Below are 22,679 nucleotides of genomic sequence, written 5' to 3'. Positions count from 1 at the left end.
GAATAACATATAATTGGGGAGTCCCTCATGTGGATTGATGGTTAAGTATCCAGTCTATACCACATCATCACCCCCCCAAAGGAGGATAGAAAGCCTCAGTTTCAATATGTTGTAAGGCTTGATGCTCTCAAATTTCTCTATGTAGTTGCAGCACACTTTCATGTTGCCTTATGGACTAGTATGGTCAAGGACAACCTATATGCAGTGTTGAAGGCATGTTTTCCTGAACTACAAAGATCCTTTTGTGGATATTTTTCCAAAAGAGAGATGCCAGGTTCCACCATTCACCTTGAGAGATGTGATAGGTATCCCCATATATGATTCCACATACAAACCAATATTTTTGAAGGTGATTAAGGATCACTTCCTATTATGGCACCCACGGTTTTCTGCCCAAGACACTTTGTTGATCAATGTTGTTGATCAATGACACACGGTACAAAAGCATGAAGAACCCCTAGGAATGTTGTATATGTCCACTCTCAACATTTGAACCGGCGGAGGATGAATCTCAAGAGCCAAAATTCTTGACGAGGACCTTATTTCCATGGATGGTCAAGTGGAGGTGTGCTAAGGATCCCTTGTGTTATGCACGGGGTAACATGATGTATAATCCTAAGGATAAGGTATCTGCTGTCATTGAATACTATGTATGCTCATAGCACAGCGACGAAGGCAATGAAATATGCAAGCTATGTATGCTCACAGTAGAGCGACGAAGGCAATGAAATATGCAAGCGCTAACCAAGCCCTGCATTGGGAGGCTTTTTGTATACACCCCCATTATCCTTTTTGTATACACCCTCATTATCCTTTTTGTATACACCCTCATTTTTGTAACAACCATTAACTTGAATATAATACAACTCGCAAAAGTTATTATACGATTTATGGCTCAACTAGAATTGGATCTTGTTTTGTCTATGCTATTTTTTCTTGCTTAATTCTTGGTTATGTGTCTTGTGCACTATGTTGTGTTGTATAGTACATGTGCTATATAGCACAACTAGACATGGTGAACTTAGAGTGAGAGGGGCATTGTGTTGTGCTGTATGGTACAGGAATTGTGCTATATAGTGCAACTAGACATGGTGAGCTTGGAGTGAGAGGGGCAATGTGTTGTGCTGTATGGTACAAGAATTGTGCTATATAGCGCAACTAGACATGGTGAGCTTGGAGTGAGAGGGGCAATGTGTTGTGCTGTATGGTACAGGAATTGTGCTATATAGCACAACTAGACATGGTGAGCTTGGAGTGAGAGGGGCAATGTGTTGTGCTATATGGTACAGGAATTGTGCTATATAGTGCAACTAGACATGGTGAGCTTGGAGTGAGAGGAGCAATGTGTTGTGCTGTATAGTACACGAATTGTGCTATAAAGCATAACCACACATGGTGAACTTAGAGTGATGGGGGCACTATGTTGTGCTATATAGAACAGGTATTGTGCTATATAGCACAACCAGACATGGTGCACAAAGACACTTTGCTTGCTAGATAGTACTGTCTTGTGCTATATAGTACAGGTACTATGCTATATAGCACAACCAGACATGATAAGAGAATGAGAGGGACACTCTGTTGTGCTATATAGAATAGATATTGTGCTATAGAGCACAACCAGACATGGTGCACAAAGACACTATGCTTGCTAGATTGTACTGTCTTGTGCTATATAGTACACGTACTGTGCTATATAGCACAACTAGACATGGTAAGAGAATGAGAGGGGGCACTGTGTTGTGCTATATAGAATAGGTATTGTACATGTATTGTTGTGTTATATAGCACAACGAGACATGGTGCACAAAGACACTTTGCTTGCTAGATTGTACTGTCTTGTGCTATATAGTACAGGTACTGTGCTATATAGCACATGTAAGATCCCTGTTCCCACCGAGCAACGGATTCGGGGTACTAGCAGCGGAAGTAGCACTTCTCGCGCGGGACAAGGGTCCCACACTCGGGGCCTCGCCCACGGATATCCGGACAAGAGACTAATCCGTCGGTTTGTCCAAAACCGAAACCGGAAAAACTTCCTTTACCCGGAAAGCACGGGCGATTCCACCAGGATAACTCTTTACTCTAACGTAGTCAAGATCATTACTGATCAAACTGATCTGACTGCACCTTTAACGGTACTTGGTCAAATCAAGGAAGAACTTGCACTTGGATCATTGGGATCAACGCTTTTTTCCCCATCAAGAGGCACAGCCGTTGATTCCTATCCATAGAACAATTTCTATCCGGGATTTACTTCATCTATCGTAATAATAGAAATTAAATCTCGATTTACGGATCCATCAGTCCAGCCTAACCCCATCCGATCCCATGGGTTAGCCAACCGCCCAACCACTGTAGTGATGGGATCCAATTTGGAATTTGGTTAGGTTTTGTCCCGGGTACCAAGGAAAAGAGTTCCAAGGCCCCCTAGCCGGAAGTTCATGCAAACATAAAACTAGTCATACCACTTACACACCCAATATGAAATTGCCTTTTTCTTAGCATCAACTAGCTTTAAAACAATCCTTTAATAAAACCATTATGTCACTGATGACAATCCTCAAAGTCTCTGGTTGAATCCTTATTTCAAGTCATTCTTTCATCGGTATACTTATGGCATCATTGGCAACCAAAACGCTCACCACCTGTTCTCTCAGGGGCCTTTTCCATGGTTCCTAGCTCATAGTAACCGGCAATATATTCATATAATAGAATGGAGTCTCCGTGGAAGATCAGCAAGATCAACCCACAGATCCATATAAAAGAGCCATGGACTCATCTGTTGAGGACCAGCAAGGTCAATCAACCAGATCCATGCCCGGTTTCAGAAAACAACTCTTACTCCTTATTCCAATATCTTCCACGACGCACGTGTGGGTATCTTCGGCGACCCAGAGCCCGAGCACCGTATGGTCAGCACCCTCTAGGATCCTTCGCAGGTGACCTAGCGCTTCACTCATAGGCCGCTTCCTTGGTCCCTCATCCACCGTACCGGAAGCTCACCATTTAAATCGAGTCGAGGCTGGTCAAGACCTCGATCGACCTTGCTACGCGAGACGTCCTCCATTGACTCTCCGTCAGCAGTTGCAACTTTAACAGTTAGGTCTTCATGACCTTAATTCCACAAGACGGTCAAAATGCTTCCCTAGCATTCATGACATAAAACAGTCATTTACAAACAGTCACAAAATACAGTTTCTAAATCGAACTCTTGTCTTTCCATATTATCCACTCTCGGACCACATTACTTATTCCACATTCCATTCAGTGTGTACTCGTTCTCATCCATTCACTCATATAGACTACATTATCTCACATACATCTTCATATTCATTATTCTACATACATCGTACGTCCACATCATACATCCAATTTCACATTCATACATACGCATCTACATGCATACATCCACATCTACATTCATACATCCATACCTCCATTTCCACATCCACACATCCACATTCATATTCATACATCCACATTCACATGTATACATCCATTTTCGCATCCTCATTCATACATCCACATTCACATACATACATCCACATCCGTATCTACATCCATACATTTACATCCACATCAACATTCACATTCATACATATACATCTACATACATACATACACATCCGTATCTACATCCATACATCCACATCCACATCAACATTCACATTCATACATATACATCTACATGTATACATCCACATCACATTCATACAACCATATTACATCCATTCTCGTCCTAACACATCCCATATACATCTTAACACATCCTAACTCATCTTAACACATTCTATCACATCTCATACACATCTTATCACATCTTTTTACATCTCATACACCTCTTATCACATCCTATCACTTTCCATACGCATCTTATCAAATCTTATCACATCTCATACACATCTTATCACATCTTTTTACATCTCATACACCTCTTATCACATCCTATCACTTTCCATACACATCTTATCAATTCTTATCACATCTCATACACCTCTTATCACATCCTATCACTTTCCATACGCATCTTATCAATTCTTATCACATCTCATACACCTCTTATCACATCCTATCACTTTCCATACGCATCTTATCAATTCTTATCACATCTCATACACCTCTTATCACATCTTATCACATTTCATATCTTTTTTTTTAAAAAGAGAATTCTTATATTTGATATAAGATTTCTCTACACATTTATTTATACATAAATTCCATTTAAGGAGACTAACACTTTCGAAATTAAAATCAATCTTTTATGCATCTTCTTATGCATAATTTCAATTTGGTAGGGAATTATACTTTTAGAATAAAAGAATTTCTCTTATGCATCTAAGTTAAGCATAAAATCCATTTATGAGGAAAATCACACTTTTAGTATAAAAAGAATATCTTTTATGCATACCTATATGCATGAAATCCAATATGATAAAAGTAACACTTTTGATATAAAAATTTTTCCTTTATGCATACTTCTATGCATGAAAATTAAAAATGATAAAAGTAACACTTTTGATATAAAAATTTTTCTTTATGCATACTTCTATGCATGAAAATTAAAAGTGATAAAAGTAACACTTTTGATATAAAAATTTTCTTTTATGCATACTTTTATGCATGAAAATTAAAAATGATAAAAGTAACACTTTTGATATAAAAATTTTCCTTTATGCATACTTCTATGCATGAAAATTAAAAATGATAAAAGTAACACTTTTGATATAAAAAAAAATTTCCTTTATGCATACTTCTATGCATGAAAATTAAAAATGATAAAAGTAACACTTTTGATATAAATTTTTTTTTTCCTTTATGCATACTTCTATGCATGAAAATTAAAAATGATAAAAGTAACACTTTTGATATAAAAAAATTTTCCTTTATGCATACTTCTATGCATGAAAATAAAAATGATAAAAATAACACTTTTGATATAAAAATTTAACCATTATGCATACTTCTATGCATGAAATAAAAATGGTAAAAATAACACTTTTGATATAAAAAATTATTCTTTATGCATACTTCTATGCATGAAAATAAAAATTGATAAAAATAACACTTTTGATATAAAAATTTATCCTTTATGCATGATATTAAAATTCAATGTCTCCATGATTATAATGAAATTCTTTCAATTAATCTAGGATGATAATTCCTAGAATATGGTAGGAAGTCCTCTTTTTATGCTTTGAATGAAATTATTTTATGCATAATTTTTATAAAAATTTTGCCATAGCTCCGCTGCTATGACTGATAAATCTCAATTTTTCTAAGGGATAATGCTTATCATTAAAGAAATAATTAAAATAATCTCTAATTGGATTATTAATCCATAATGGATTGAATCATTAATATACATAAACTAAAAGGATAGAAAAAAGCCATTAATTTGGCCTCAAGCATAGCTTAATCTTGGTTTAGGAAAAGCTTTATGAAAAGCTTGATTTGGATTGAGAATGGGTCATGAGTATGACCATTTCTTGAGTGAGAGAGAAAATTTACATAAAAATCATTAGAATTTAAACATAAATGAAAATTAACTTCAATAGCATTATGTAACTCTTCACTACTATTCAAACTTCAATAGCATTTAAAAAAAACCATACCAATTAAACTTCTCAAGCTTGAGAGGGGTTGAGAAGAGAGAAACATTGAGAAATTATAGAAAGATCAATATTCACTAATTACCTTACAACTTGCTTGATTCTTTGTTCACAGTAGAGGCCCCCAACCAATCAATTGGTTAAGTATGTTGATGGAGCCACTAATGGGGATTGAAGAAAGAGGGAAGCTCCAAAAACTAGTGAATTATTAAATGAATTCACAGTTCTTGGCTTAGGTGGAGTAGAGTAACGATGCATAAACACTATATATTTTTCAACAAGGGGGAGGCTTCTATTTATAGGAAAAATTGAGCTCCTAACCAAACAAACTGATTCTAGAATTTTCTAAATCAGTTTGGTCAATATTTGACCATTTTTAGGTCAGTTAAGCTAACTTTTTGGAACTAGACTTAAATGAGGAGAGAGGAGAGATGAAATATCTCAATTTTTATGAGTTTAAAACTCATTCAAGCATGTGAAATATGCACCTCCTTTAAAGAACTCCCCTTCCTTACATATGTGTCAAAATGGAATCATTATACCCAAAATATCTCATATTTTTAATATTGCTCATAGTTTTTTTACTAATAAACCTTGTACATTTTCAACTCTTCATCTTATGTGAAATATGCACCTCCTTTAAAGAACTCCCCTTCCTTACATATGTCATACTTTTAATATTGCTCATAATTTTTTACTAATAAACCTTGTACATTTTCAACTCTTCATCTTATGTGAAATATGCACCTCCTTTAAAGAACTCCCCTTCCTTACATATGTCATACTTTTAATATTGCTCATAATTTTTTACTAATAAACCTTGTACATTTTCAACTCTTCATCTTATGTGAAATATGCACCTCCTTTAAAGAACTCCCCTTCCTTACATATGTCATACTTTTAATATTGCTCATAATTTTTTTACTAATAAACCTTGTACATTTTCAACTCTTCATCTTATGTGAGCATTTACTCATTTTTGGGTATCTTCTTTTACAAAATTGGATTTATCTCCTCTCTACACATGGATTGATGCTATTGGCCCATAGGAACCTTAATTGGACCATAATCCAAAAATTTCTGAAAATCGAGACCCTTAGGCTAAGGTCCTTTATACACATTTCCGATTAATTCCAATTGCACATTGGAAAATTCTTTTTGAATTTCTGTTTCAGGGGAACTTATTTTAATAGGATGAGATATTTTTCTATCCAAAAATATTCAAAATCTGAATATTCTCTTTCTAGAATATTTTCTCTCTCTAGGTTAAAACAGTTAGAAACAAGTCTTTTATATTTCTGAAGAGGGATTGATTACAGGGGAAGATGCTGGACATTTTGAGAGGCTGGGGAGGAATCTTACATTCTACCCCACTTAAAAAATGCGAGATGTCCTCATCTCGCAACTTGTGATAATTTCGCAAGATTCACGAATATGAGACTTAGAGAAAAATTTTAATCAAGATTAACCACCAAGATAAGTCTTAAAGAGAGCAAGATTCAAAATACGAACAAGATTTAAACTTTATTCATTCTCGGAACTTATACAGTAAAGATAGAGGAACTCTTTACACCTCCATAAGCCCGTCCATCATATGGTCACAAAAGCAGTCCTCACAAGCTGCACAAGTATAAGGTAACTCATCTATTGGAATGATTCTGTGGGTTATTGCTGCGCCTATCTCAGTGGTATGAGGTGTTCTAACAAAAGGACCTCTGAGAGGCAAGCCAAAAACGGGGTAAAGGCATATCTTCTCATGAGGAAGAAAACACGCCAGTAAGAAGACCCGCTCAGAAAACCCAGGATGCCTTGATCTCATGACGCAGTAGTATCGGGGACCCAAACCCAAAGCTTCAATAACCATGGCTAAGCGGACATTGTTACGAAAATGTTGCTGACCCCAGGGTGTTACCCTAGTTATGTCTTGATAGGTCCGCCATTTGGTCTGCGCTACAGAAGTTCCTAGGTGAGGAAAAAGTGAGCGCTCATACTGTTCTATAAAATCCTTCTTTACAGACTCACTTGCGTCTTGAAGGTGAGGAATCATTATGGATAAAACTAGTTCTTGTTGCCAAGCCATGAAGGAGATTAAGAAAGAGAGGAGATCGATGGGAGTAAGATTACTGTGAACGACAAGTAAAAGTTACGACTTATATAAAGGAAGGAGCTAGCGTAACTTAGAAGCCAACGGTAACTTGCCACTGAAGTTTTACCGTCTTTCCATGATTTGGGTTTGGCACATTTTTCTATAGAAGGCATTCAGAACTTTGAGATGAGGAGATAAAAGAAGTTCGTAAGCTAAATCACCTACTTCCTTTGGTCCACAATATCTGGGAGATAACTTCTTATACTTCCCAAGAGATAAAGAACTTCTTTTGGGCCGTACTCGAGACCAAAACCTTGATATCCAAAACATCGATTCTCACTTCTGAACTCGTTGTTCTGAATCCTTAAAAAAGGTGGGACTCTTGAGAAGTATTCAGGAAAAAGGTTCTTCCTTTTTTTAAACAGAATCTTCCTATTATTTTAGAGAGAGAATAATTATAAGATCATAAAGGGAGATTCTTACTCCTGTATACCTCTAAGGCTGGGGGAGGAATCTTACATTCTACCCCACTTAAAAGGTGCAAGATGTCCTCATCTCGCAAGTAGAGGACAACTTTTTTTTTACTTAAGATCCAATTTATTCTGGGGTTCCTTATATTCCGGTCAACCCAACAGAATATGGGGATAAATATCCCTTATATAGAATTCATCAATAACAATTCATTCAAATCATATCATTCATATCTTTAACACGATAATGGTCCATTAGACCGAAAAATTTTCTTCTGAACATTCCTCCACAGGAATTTTAGTCAAGCAAGTTCTCAATTTGTCATCCCTTAACTTGATCCACCAAGTCAAGTATTAATAGTAGCAATCTGACAGCACAATCCACTAATCTCATAGTGATTTGTTGAAATCATTATCATCATTCCAGTTATGAATATCATCACAAGGACTCATCCCATTCATCCTCATTGAAGCTTATTACATTTCAACCAAATTTCAGGGATCATCATTTTTCAATCAGAATCCAAATCAATTCATCAATTCTCAAACAGAATTAAAAATCATATCAACCACATTCAAAATCATCCTCTGGATAGCATTAACGCTTATAATTTCAAGTCTTAGATTTACTCGTATATACTGTCGGTAAAGAGCTGCAGTTATACCCTCGGTATATACGGATAGTCATGATACTCGAAACTATAAGGTAAATACCATCATGTCTAGGTCTCAAGCAAGTCAGGGTTCCATACAATTGCGGTACTTCCAATTGAAGACCCAATTACTAATTTACGAATTTCAATTTGAATTAACAATTTGTATGAATTATATCAAACAATTACAACCTTTTTGTGCGTCTTGATAAACTTTTGACATAATTTGCTCCTCAGTTGATCTTATTGGAGATTTATGACTTAAGTCTGATAAATAGATTTTTCTTTATCCGATCGTCCGTAAAAAAAAACATTTGTATATTTATATACAAGTTGCAATAATTACATAGAGTGGCTCGGCTCCAAAATTCAAAATCTCTTTGAGAGACGCATAAGACGACGGTACTGGGGGCCATAGTCATGCCCTGTTACATAAGTTCTCTAACTGCGAAGGGAGTTATTATTTTCTCCTTAGGGATAAATCGACTAAGGAGTCTATAAATTCGACATGAAAGTCTAAAATTTCGAGGTGTCGAATGATATAGAATGACACCACGCACCATTTTCAGCTTTAACAGGATCATAGTCAATGAGAGATTCTGCCACAGCATTGTACGGCGGTTGCAATGGGCGTGGACATATTGCCCTGCAAACCACTTATGTTGTATTCTCTCCGCTGGGGTAGGAAAATATAAATCCGCGAAATGGCGTGCGAGTCTTGCTCGGCTTGTTTGAGTTGAAGCGAAAGAGATGAGATGCTCGAAGGCAAATGCAATCATATCTTGAGACTGGGTGAGGTCGGAAATACCAGATAAATGTGGAACTTCCATCTATAAAAACAATTTCTTTGATTAAAATTTCTCCATTAAAGAAGCTTACGGAATGAAAATACATTATGAAAATGTTGTTTCTGAATTCTTATTACCAATTTCAGATAAGAATTTAATTATCCTTATTAGCTTTCAATTTCGCTCTGATACCAACTGTAAGATCCCTGTTCCCACCGAGCAACGGATTCGGGGTACTAGCAGCGGAAGTAGCACTTCTCGCGCGGGACAAGGGTCCCACACTCGGGGCCTCGCCCACGGATATCCGGACAAGAGACTAATCCGTCGGTTTGTCCAAAACCGAAACCGGAAAAACTTCCTTTACCCGGAAAGCACGGGCGATTCCACCAGGATAACTCTTTACTCTAACGTAGTCAAGATCATTACTGATCAAACTGATCTGACTGCACCTTTAACGGTACTTGGTCAAATCAAGGAAGAACTTGCACTTGGATCATTGGGATCAACGCTTTTTTCCCCATCAAGAGGCACAGCCGTTGATTCCTATCCATAGAACAATTTCTATCCGGGATTTACTTCATCTATCGTAATAATAGAAATTAAATCTCGATTTACGGATCCATCAGTCCAGCCTAACCCCATCCGATCCCATGGGTTAGCCAACCGCCCAACCACTGTAGTGATGGGATCCAATTTGGAATTTGGTTAGGTTTTGTCCCGGGTACCAAGGAAAAGAGTTCCAAGGCCCCCTAGCCGGAAGTTCATGCAAACATAAAACTAGTCATACCACTTACACACCCAATATGAAATTGCCTTTTTCTTAGCATCAACTAGCTTTAAAACAATCCTTTAATAAAACCATTATGTCACTGATGACAATCCTCAAAGTCTCTGGTTGAATCCTTATTTCAAGTCATTCTTTCATCGGTATACTTATGGCATCATTGGCAACCAAAACGCTCACCACCTGTTCTCTCAGGGGCCTTTTCCATGGTTCCTAGCTCATAGTAACCGGCAATATATTCATATAATAGAATGGAGTCTCCGTGGAAGATCAGCAAGATCAACCCACAGATCCATATAAAAGAGCCATGGACTCATCTGTTGAGGACCAGCAAGGTCAATCAACCAGATCCATGCCCGGTTTCAGAAAACAACTCTTACTCCTTATTCCAATATCTTCCACGACGCACGTGTGGGTATCTTCGGCGACCCAGAGCCCGAGCACCGTATGGTCAGCACCCTCTAGGATCCTTCGCAGGTGACCTAGCGCTTCACTCATAGGCCGCTTCCTTGGTCCCTCATCCACCGTACCGGAAGCTCACCATTTAAATCGAGTCGAGGCTGGTCAAGACCTCGATCGACCTTGCTACGCGAGACGTCCTCCATTGACTCTCCGTCAGCAGTTGCAACTTTAACAGTTAGGTCTTCATGACCTTAATTCCACAAGACGGTCAAAATGCTTCCCTAGCATTCATGACATAAAACAGTCATTTACAAACAGTCACAAAATACAGTTTCTAAATCGAACTCTTGTCTTTCCATATTATCCACTCTCGGACCACATTACTTATTCCACATTCCATTCAGTGTGTACTCGTTCTCATCCATTCACTCATATAGACTACATTATCTCACATACATCTTCATATTCATTATTCTACATACATCGTACGTCCACATCATACATCCAATTTCACATTCATACATACGCATCTACATGCATACATCCACATCTACATTCATACATCCATACCTCCATTTCCACATCCACACATCCACATTCATATTCATACATCCACATTCACATGTATACATCCATTTTCGCATCCTCATTCATACATCCACATTCACATACATACATCCACATCCGTATCTACATCCATACATTTACATCCACATCAACATTCACATTCATACATATACATCTACATACATACATACACATCCGTATCTACATCCATACATCCACATCCACATCAACATTCACATTCATACATATACATCTACATGTATACATCCACATCACATTCATACAACCATATTACATCCATTCTCGTCCTAACACATCCCATATACATCTTAACACATCCTAACTCATCTTAACACATTCTATCACATCTCATACACATCTTATCACATCTTTTTACATCTCATACACCTCTTATCACATCCTATCACTTTCCATACGCATCTTATCAAATCTTATCACATCTCATACACATCTTATCACATCTTTTTACATCTCATACACCTCTTATCACATCCTATCACTTTCCATACACATCTTATCAATTCTTATCACATCTCATACACCTCTTATCACATCCTATCACTTTCCATACGCATCTTATCAATTCTTATCACATCTCATACACCTCTTATCACATCCTATCACTTTCCATACGCATCTTATCAATTCTTATCACATCTCATACACCTCTTATCACATCTTATCACATTTCATATCTTTTTTTTTAAAAAGAGAATTCTTATATTTGATATAAGATTTCTCTACACATTTATTTATACATAAATTCCATTTAAGGAGACTAACACTTTCGAAATTAAAATCAATCTTTTATGCATCTTCTTATGCATAATTTCAATTTGGTAGGGAATTATACTTTTAGAATAAAAGAATTTCTCTTATGCATCTAAGTTAAGCATAAAATCCATTTATGAGGAAAATCACACTTTTAGTATAAAAAGAATATCTTTTATGCATACCTATATGCATGAAATCCAATATGATAAAAGTAACACTTTTGATATAAAAATTTTTCCTTTATGCATACTTCTATGCATGAAAATTAAAAATGATAAAAGTAACACTTTTGATATAAAAATTTTCCTTTATGCATACTTCTATGCATGAAAATTAAAAGTGATAAAAGTAACACTTTTGATATAAAAATTTTCTTTTATGCATACTTTTATGCATGAAAATTAAAAATGATAAAAGTAACACTTTTGATATAAAAATTTTCCTTTATGCATACTTCTATGCATGAAAATTAAAAATGATAAAAGTAACACTTTTGATATAAAAAAAAATTTCCTTTATGCATACTTCTATGCATGAAAATTAAAAATGATAAAAGTAACACTTTTGATATAAATTTTTTTTTTCCTTTATGCATACTTCTATGCATGAAAATTAAAAATGATAAAAGTAACACTTTTGATATAAAAAAATTTTCCTTTATGCATACTTCTATGCATGAAAATAAAAATGATAAAAATAACACTTTTGATATAAAAATTTAACCATTATGCATACTTCTATGCATGAAATAAAAATGGTAAAAATAACACTTTTGATATAAAAAATTATTCTTTATGCATACTTCTATGCATGAAAATAAAAATTGATAAAAATAACACTTTTGATATAAAAATTTATCCTTTATGCATGATATTAAAATTCAATGTCTCCATGATTATAATGAAATTCTTTCAATTAATCTAGGATGATAATTCCTAGAATATGGTAGGAAGTCCTCTTTTTATGCTTTGAATGAAATTATTTTATGCATAATTTTTATAAAAATTTTGCCATAGCTCCGCTGCTATGACTGATAAATCTCAATTTTTCTAAGGGATAATGCTTATCATTAAAGAAATAATTAAAATAATCTCTAATTGGATTATTAATCCATAATGGATTGAATCATTAATATACATAAACTAAAAGGATAGAAAAAAGCCATTAATTTGGCCTCAAGCATAGCTTAATCTTGGTTTAGGAAAAGCTTTATGAAAAGCTTGATTTGGATTGAGAATGGGTCATGAGTATGACCATTTCTTGAGTGAGAGAGAAAATTTACATAAAAATCATTAGAATTTAAACATAAATGAAAATTAACTTCAATAGCATTATGTAACTCTTCACTACTATTCAAACTTCAATAGCATTTAAAAAAAACCATACCAATTAAACTTCTCAAGCTTGAGAGGGGTTGAGAAGAGAGAAACATTGAGAAATTATAGAAAGATCAATATTCACTAATTACCTTACAACTTGCTTGATTCTTTGTTCACAGTAGAGGCCCCCAACCAATCAATTGGTTAAGTATGTTGATGGAGCCACTAATGGGGATTGAAGAAAGAGGGAAGCTCCAAAAACTAGTGAATTATTAAATGAATTCACAGTTCTTGGCTTAGGTGGAGTAGAGTAACGATGCATAAACACTATATATTTTTCAACAAGGGGGAGGCTTCTATTTATAGGAAAAATTGAGCTCCTAACCAAACAAACTGATTCTAGAATTTTCTAAATCAGTTTGGTCAATATTTGACCATTTTTAGGTCAGTTAAGCTAACTTTTTGGAACTAGACTTAAATGAGGAGAGAGGAGAGATGAAATATCTCAATTTTTATGAGTTTAAAACTCATTCAAGCATGTGAAATATGCACCTCCTTTAAAGAACTCCCCTTCCTTACATATGTGTCAAAATGGAATCATTATACCCAAAATATCTCATATTTTTAATATTGCTCATAGTTTTTTTACTAATAAACCTTGTACATTTTCAACTCTTCATCTTATGTGAAATATGCACCTCCTTTAAAGAACTCCCCTTCCTTACATATGTCATACTTTTAATATTGCTCATAATTTTTTACTAATAAACCTTGTACATTTTCAACTCTTCATCTTATGTGAAATATGCACCTCCTTTAAAGAACTCCCCTTCCTTACATATGTCATACTTTTAATATTGCTCATAATTTTTTACTAATAAACCTTGTACATTTTCAACTCTTCATCTTATGTGAAATATGCACCTCCTTTAAAGAACTCCCCTTCCTTACATATGTCATACTTTTAATATTGCTCATAATTTTTTTACTAATAAACCTTGTACATTTTCAACTCTTCATCTTATGTGAGCATTTACTCATTTTTGGGTATCTTCTTTTACAAAATTGGATTTATCTCCTCTCTACACATGGATTGATGCTATTGGCCCATAGGAACCTTAATTGGACCATAATCCAAAAATTTCTGAAAATCGAGACCCTTAGGCTAAGGTCCTTTATACACATTTCCGATTAATTCCAATTGCACATTGGAAAATTCTTTTTGAATTTCTGTTTCAGGGGAACTTATTTTAATAGGATGAGATATTTTTCTATCCAAAAATATTCAAAATCTGAATATTCTCTTTCTAGAATATTTTCTCTCTCTAGGTTAAAACAGTTAGAAACAAGTCTTTTATATTTCTGAAGAGGGATTGATTACAGGGGAAGATGCTGGACATTTTGAGAGGCTGGGGAGGAATCTTACAGCACAACTAGACATGGTAAGAGAATGAGAGGGGGCACTGTGTTGTGCTATATAGCACAACACAGACATGGTAAGAGAATGAGAGGGGGCACTGTGTTGTGCTATATAGAATAGGTATTGTACATGTATTGTTGTGTTATATAGAATAGGTATTGTACATGTATTGTACATGTATTGTTGTGTTATATAGCACAACGAGACATGGTGCACAAAGACACTCTGCTTGCTAGATTGTACTGTCTTGTGCTATATAGTACAGGTACTGTGCTATATAGCTCAACCAAACATGGTAAGAGTGAGAGAGGGGCACTATGTTGTGCTGTATAGAACATGTATTGTGCTATATAGCACAACCAGACATGGTTCACAAAGATGTTCCACTTGCTAGATTGTACTATCTTGTGTTATATAGTATAGATACTGTGCTATATATAGCACAACCAGACATGGTAAAATAATGAGAGGGGCAGTGTGTTGTGCTATATAGAATAGGTATTGTGCTATATAGCACAACCAGACATGGTGCACAAAGACACTCTGCTTGCTAGATATGTGTACATGTTGTAGTCATATGTGTGTAGGTATGCCTATCAGGAAATATAGCACATCTCTCTGCTATATAATCTCTTTGCTTTGTGGAGACAATGCAAATGTTTAAGAAATGACAACTTGCACACATTTGATTTGCAGAATTCACTTTTCTTAGACTTTGCAAAGGTTTTGCTAATGACAAACTCCACAAATTAGATTTAAGAAATGGCCTACATACAAATTAGATTTAACAAATTAGATTTAACAAATCAAGTTTAAGAAATGAGAACCTACATACATTTTTGATTGCACATGAGACTCTCTCAACAATGTTTTTGCAAGGTTTCAAAGAAAGGTTACTATATAAAAAGGATACATAGAAAAGCTTTCAAGAAGCCTCATACGGCATGGCATTGTAAATGGACTCGTGAAGTTGAGGGGATAAATAATACATCTTAGAGGCAGCATCCACAAGGGGCATGTCAAACTTGATTGACCTAACTACTAGGTCAGAATATGTGTGGCCCACACCCTTGTCACCGAGCAGTTTGTGGTGATTGGGATGCTCCATTTGCTGCTTGTAATAAAGACCTATGACAACATATGTGCCTCTAGCATACTTGTTTTTCCAAGTGTCCTTAAGAATCTTCTCTGTCTTCCACCTTGCTTTTACACATTTCAGCACATAGAAATCTACTCCTTCTATGTTATTAGCCTCTGCGTTGACTGCATAGTTGTCTTGCTCAACAAGAAGTTGGCCAAGCATATCGAATGATCCCTCAAACATGGGTCTCTCATCTTCAAACTCAGCCACCCTATCTAGTATATTGATTGGTTCTTGCATATCTTTCATGTCCAACCCAAGTTTGTTATAGGCTTGAGAACAATGTGTGACCATTCCTGGACATACGACTTGTTAGAGCATGATCTCCAATGACCAGCTATACATGCATTGCAGAAACAAGCCAAATTTCTTGTTTTCAACTATGTCAGGTCTAGTTTGCAAAACCCACACACAAAATGTAGGGATTGTGTCCCCTTGAGTATTGCACATCCCCATGCATTAGACCTGTCCACATCATCTGCACTTACTAACCAAAAATTTGGATGAATATGGGGACCATTTCTAGTAGTGCAAGCATACAAGCTACTTGCACCATGAGACTTATTTTTTGTTAAGAAAGCTACAACGCCAGCAGCATTTTGAAGAACTACACCATCAGACTTGAGTTGTTCGTGTGTTAATGTCCTCTTCACTACTGCACCAGCACCATTATGTTCTCCCTTGCCATGGCCTGAAGCAAAAAAAATTCCAAGTCATCTCCATGCGTACCAGTTTGTAAAAGCGACCAACAAAATAGAATGGTCGGGTAGCTTTAAACTGTGAAGCCACACCATTAGACCACACCCACTGCTTTCAAACTTTCAAACCCTGGTCTTCAAGCAACCGATTATGAAGCTGGAAGCAATGTTGCACAAAGAGAGTATCATGCTTCTTTTCATCAGAGATATAGAAATGCATCTCCATGATTATGCTTTAGTCGTTACTTGTACTACACCTATATGTATATGCCTATATGTAATGTGAACAAGGATTTTGCATTGATCTAAGTGCCAATGCATGGACTGTATTTCATTTTGCTGTTTGAATGAGTAGTTCTTAGCAAAATCCATTACTGATACTATGACATCTGTAGGAAATTCTTGAGACACTCCCTGTAGTACTGATCACCTTGCCATCTGTACTTGAACTTATGCTTAATGAACTTTGATGTGTGGTGTTTCAACTTCACTAATAACTCTTTGATAACAACCTACTTGATGGATAACAATTTTCGTTGTCTAGTTACATCATGTCTATTTTGAACTTGAATATTCTTAAAGACCTAAACAGTGGCTGTCGTTGTTATCTCCTTTTCTTCATGTGGACATAAGCATAGCTTTTTAACACCGCATTTATTGCATTTCCCCATGATACATTTGAATTGATGGTATGTGGAATCCTCCTTCTTTATGCATAGACAGGATTCCCACAGTTCTATAATTCTAGACATGATGCGCTCGTGTGCAACACATTTTCCCTTGGCTACCACATATTTGTAAACAATACAATGATATTTTCGAAAGCTTCCATGAAAGCCAAAAGAATCTGAGTGCATCCGATTGAAGGCATCTTTTAGGTATAACATTTGTATCTGGTACACACAGCAACATGTGTTCCAGTCCTTTAGCTTGCGTACAAACAAAGGTTTGAGCTTCTAGAATAAGCGTTCTCGAATAAGCGTTGGCCAATTAGTAGATGAGGATAAGCAAACTTGAATCTCAAAAAATACTCCGTCTGAAGGAACATAGGCCATGAAGAATCTGCAGATGCACAGTGCTATGTATTCACAAAATAGGTCAACTATATAGTACATGGTTATGCATTAGTACTATGCTATATAGCTCATACTGATTGCTATATGTAGTACATGTGAACTATATAGCACATGCCCAATGCTATTTGTGAATCTTAGACTTATGCATCATTGTACAAATGCTATATAATTGGTTTAGTGCTATATAACTAGTTGAGTGTGTTGTAGAGAGTGCTATATAGTATATGGTTATGCAATAGAACCCTAGGCTTTAATGATGTGTGCTATATTAGGGGTTGTCATTGAAAATGTGCTATGTAACTGGTTAACTGTGCTATATAGCTCGTAGATAGTAAGACTACTATGTACTACATGGTCATGAAAAATAGCCCTGGGGTTAGTAGTCAATGTGCTATACCAAGGTGTTGTGAGCTATATAGAACAAAGATGGTACAATGATAGTGCTGCATAAAACATTAACATGCATCATATCTCTATGCTTGAGTGATCATGTGCTCTATGAGTAATTCTTTCAGCTATATAGCACGTGCACAATGCTATTTGTGAATCTTATAATTATACATCATTGTGCAAATGCTATATAACTGGCTCAATGCTATATATAACTAGTACATGGCTATGCAATAGAGCCAGGGATTTAATATTCACGTGATCACAAGATTTTTTGTGATAATAACACATGTGAATAAGTTATTCACATGTTCTCATGTTACCGTTCACAAAATAACAGGTCACTTGCCATTTGGGAACCCCTTAAAAGCTTGGCTACACATGGGAATAAGCTATTCACATGTTCTCATGTTACCATCTTCACATAATAGCAGGTCAGTGGCCACCTAAGAAGATATTTTATGCCTGACAAAGATAAATTTTTTAGGCCCTTGTGAAAGCTTTGTGAATATAACATGTGATCACAAGATTTTTTGTGTTATTAACATATGTTATTAACATGTTCACATGTTCTCATTTACGTCAGTGAAATCCCTGAATAGAGCCCTAGGATTTAATGACGTGTGCTATATTAGACATGGTCATTCAACGTGTGCTATGTAATTGGTTAACTATGCTATATAGCTCGTAGAGAGTGCTATTTACTACATGATCATGCTATATTAGCGATGGTCATTCAACATGTGCTATGTAATTGGTTAACTATGCTATATAGCTCATAGAGAGTTCTATTTACTACATGATCATGCTATATTAGGGATGGTCATTTAACATGTGCTATGTAATTGGTTAACTATGCTATATAGCTCGTAGAGACTACTATTTACTACATAATCATGCAAAATAGCCCTATGCTATATAGCTCGTAGAGACTACTATTTACTACATAATCATGCAAAATAGCCCTATGCATTAGTCGATGTGCTATACCCGGGTGTTGTGAGCTATATAGCAGCACAAGGATTGTAAAACAGGAATGCTATAGAGGACACTCATATGCACCATAATTTCTTGCTTCAGATATTATGTGCTATATAACTAATTACATGAGCTATAGAGAGAACATGCATTGTGCTATGAATGGAGAACACATGCGTTTTATTATCATGAAACTTCATTGAGCATGTGTTAGGTAGTAGTGCATAGCTTGTAGAAAGTGCATGGTCATGCATCATGGCTTAAGAATTTAATGACATACTATATCACGGGTAGTAAGAGCTATATAGCACACAAGGTAATATATATCACAGGTAGTGTGAGCTATATAGAATTCTTCAATGAGTAATCCATGACCTCTACACCATGATATGCAGGACATGAATAACAAACTACACTCTTATCCATAGTGGAGGTATGCACTTGAGATTCATCCAACAAGTGTACCGGATGCTTGTAGCCAGTTTGAAGCTGACAAACCTCTTTCTTGTTTGGAGACAACCTTGTATGCTCCGTCCAAAATTCACTACTATTTCCTTGACCTCTTCAGTCAGCCAAGAATGGGAACTCTTTCTTTTACATGCTTCCAGTGGCAATGGAGAAGCCTGAGCATCACAACTAGATCTACTTATACCACAACATAAAGGTTTCTTGGGTGAATGTTAAGAAGCTTTGCAGCTTGAAGAAGGCTGAGTTCTTTGTCACCGTATTTGAAAACGTGATTTAATCCATTAACAAGCATTGTTAGACTGCTACGCTTTAAAAACAATTCATTCGAGGATCGTGGAGTCTTCAACACCTCTCATGAGCAGAGACCAAAAGAGAGAGACTTTTTGATTTGTCCTTTGTATATGGTAGAATCTATTACTGAGGACTTGCTTTGAGGATATCTACCCTGTCATTTTTTCCATATGCAACCATCAAATGCGCAATAGAACATCCTTCTTGATTTGATGGCTCTATTATATCTTCTCTACCTTCCATTTAACAAAACCAAGGATAGATATGGAAATAGCCTCAAGCAAATATGGAAATAACCTATTAATGTGTGTGTGTGTGTGTGTGTGTGTGAGAGAGAGAGAGAGAGAGAGAGAGAGAGAGAGAGATGGATAGAGGTTCTCTATACAGCTCTCTATGTGTGATGATGAGGAGATGGGCAAAGAGAGATAAGTACAGAGAGGGAGGGGGAAGCAACAAAGGCTTCTGAAGCATCCACATCCACCACAGAAAATGCAAAACCCATTTGTGTGACACAGGATACAAAAGCCCAAAAGAAAATTCGATCTCATCGCATGGGTAAACATAATGAAAAACTGACAACCCAAAGAAAGTTAGGAAATGAAACAAGTTCTTGTATGTCACTAAGTGAGGATGAAACAAGTTCTAGCTCTCCACTTAGTGCACCACATAGACCAATCAAGAAACTAGAACCCACCCAACCACCCCAAATGGATAATAATGATCACATGACATATGTGGAATGCAAAAAGCAAGCTCAAAGAGAGCATGCTTAGCTTGGTTGAACGCCTTACAGGGTCACCAGTTATGATTGAGCCTCATAATGCCAATCCTAAAAAAGCAACCAAAAAACAAAGCCCAGAGAAGTACCGCTTCCCCTTTCAAGAGGAAGATATACTTTCTACAGAAGAGTCATTTGAGACAGATTGCACAAACTATACACTTGAGATCTCCATGCCACTCTAGCTGTTTCTACTATCTTCAGTCATGCAAGAGGCATTTTACTCTTCTCATTGTAGCTGGTGACACATCAAAGTATTCTTCCATTGCTTCGATCCACTTCTCCACAGCCTCACCCAAGTTTTCTCCTTCACTCTTGAAAGGTCCAGGCTACGATCTATGAAGAGTTTTATGAACATCCAAGTCGAGCTCTTTCTCATCGAGTTGGGGGTTATCATTCCTACCATAACGACCTCGATCCATGATCCTATCAATATGAAAATTCGTGTTAAGTCCTTTTATTTATAATTTAAATCCAACATGGGGTTCTTTAGATGGATCGGGTCCCCACAGAATCATGGGATAAAGATCCCTTATAATAACAGAAGAACATACAGAACTCATTATCAGAGAATAACTCATTCATATTCTTTGGTCCATCAGACCAAAAATTTCATCTAATTACAGGAATTTCAGTTATGTAGGTTTTCAATTTGTCATCCCTTGATTACATCCACTGGGTCAAGGGTTAACAGTAGCAACAGGCTAAGGTCCTTTATACACATTTTTAATTAATTCCAAATGCACATTGGAAAGTTCTTTTTGAATTTCTGTTTCAAGGGAACCCATTTTAGACACTAGGAGGATTTTTATATCCAAAGATATCTTAATTTAGGATTATCTCTCTCTACACTTTTTCTCTCTCTAGGCTAAAACAGGGTAAAACAAGATCTTTCTTCTATTTAAGAGAGGGGAATAATTACAAGAACATAAGGGGAGGTTCTTACACCTTTGCTATTCAATGGAAACAACACTTTTAATAGTCACACCACTTACACACCCAATATGAAATTTCATGTTTCAAAGATTCAACTGTCTTTAAAACAATCTTTTAATGAAACCATAGTATCATTTATCATAATCCTCCAAAATATCAAGCAAATTTCAAAATAGTCACACCACTTACACACCCAATATGAAATTTCATGTTTCAAAGATTTAGCTGTCTTTAAAACAATCTTTTAATGAAACCATAGTATCATTTATCATAATCCTCCAAAATATCTAGCTTGAATTCTAATTTCCAATCATTTATTCATGGGTGTACCTATGGCATCATTGGTAACCAGAATGCTCACTAGGCCTTTTCAATAGTTCCTAGCTCATAGTACCCAGAAATATAATCAAGTATTCCATTCATTTCTTCCTCAAGGTACCTATGGCATCATTGGCAAACGAGAACGCGCATCACCTGCTCACTCAGGGGCCTTTTCAATAGTTCCTAGCTCATAGTACCTGGAATTATAATCACTTAAGAAAAATCGAGATGGACTCTCTGTGTTGAAGATCAGCAAGATCAGCAAGATCAACCAACACAGCCCCCCACCCCGCCACCCTAGCCCCACATGCTCGCAATGCTTGGTCACCATCGGACAATGTTTGGGTAATCAAGTAGCGGCCAGTGTGCAATTTAAAAAATATGAAATCTTCAAACAAAGTTGGTATAAAAAATAAAAGAGATACTTAGATGAAGCCATAATCAATAGAACATAGTTAATCATTACTCAACATCAACCGAAATGATAAAGTACAAAGATAGAAGCAAGATCAATGTGATAAAGTACAAAGACACGTCGAGGTAGAAGAAATGTGAACATGAGAAAATATGAAACGCCTCTAAAAGTACAACCATGAAATGAACAAAAATACTAAGATGAAAGTAGACACTCTATCAAGAAAGAGATCTAGTCATCTACCTCCTACGTAGCTCTCAAATGCTCTAGAATGGTCTCATGGTCATCCGC

The 22,679-nt window shown here is 36.0% G+C and overlaps 1 protein-coding gene across 1 annotated transcript; it reads right to left on the bottom strand.

The window, feature by feature from the left end:
- Positions 1-15,821: 15,821 nt before the first annotated feature.
- On the bottom strand, positions 15,822-16,961 carry LOC147639637 (uncharacterized). Its single transcript, XM_086821931.1, has 4 exons — positions 16,865-16,961; positions 16,585-16,728; positions 16,294-16,374; positions 15,822-16,252 (listed from the first exon to the last, which is right to left on the bottom strand). The coding sequence occupies exons 1-4, from the start codon at positions 16,959-16,961 to the stop codon at positions 15,822-15,824; spliced, it is 753 nt and encodes a 250-aa protein (XP_086678057.1).
- Between the last annotated feature and the right edge of the window lie 5,718 nt (positions 16,962-22,679).

This window comes from Cibotium barometz, chromosome 3 (genome assembly GCF_041138505.1).
Source record: "Cibotium barometz isolate CiBa-2024 chromosome 3, ASM4113850v1, whole genome shotgun sequence".
NCBI lineage: Eukaryota > Viridiplantae > Streptophyta > Polypodiopsida > Cyatheales > Cibotiaceae > Cibotium > Cibotium barometz.
This window is presented reverse-complemented; position numbering and strand designations above follow the sequence as displayed.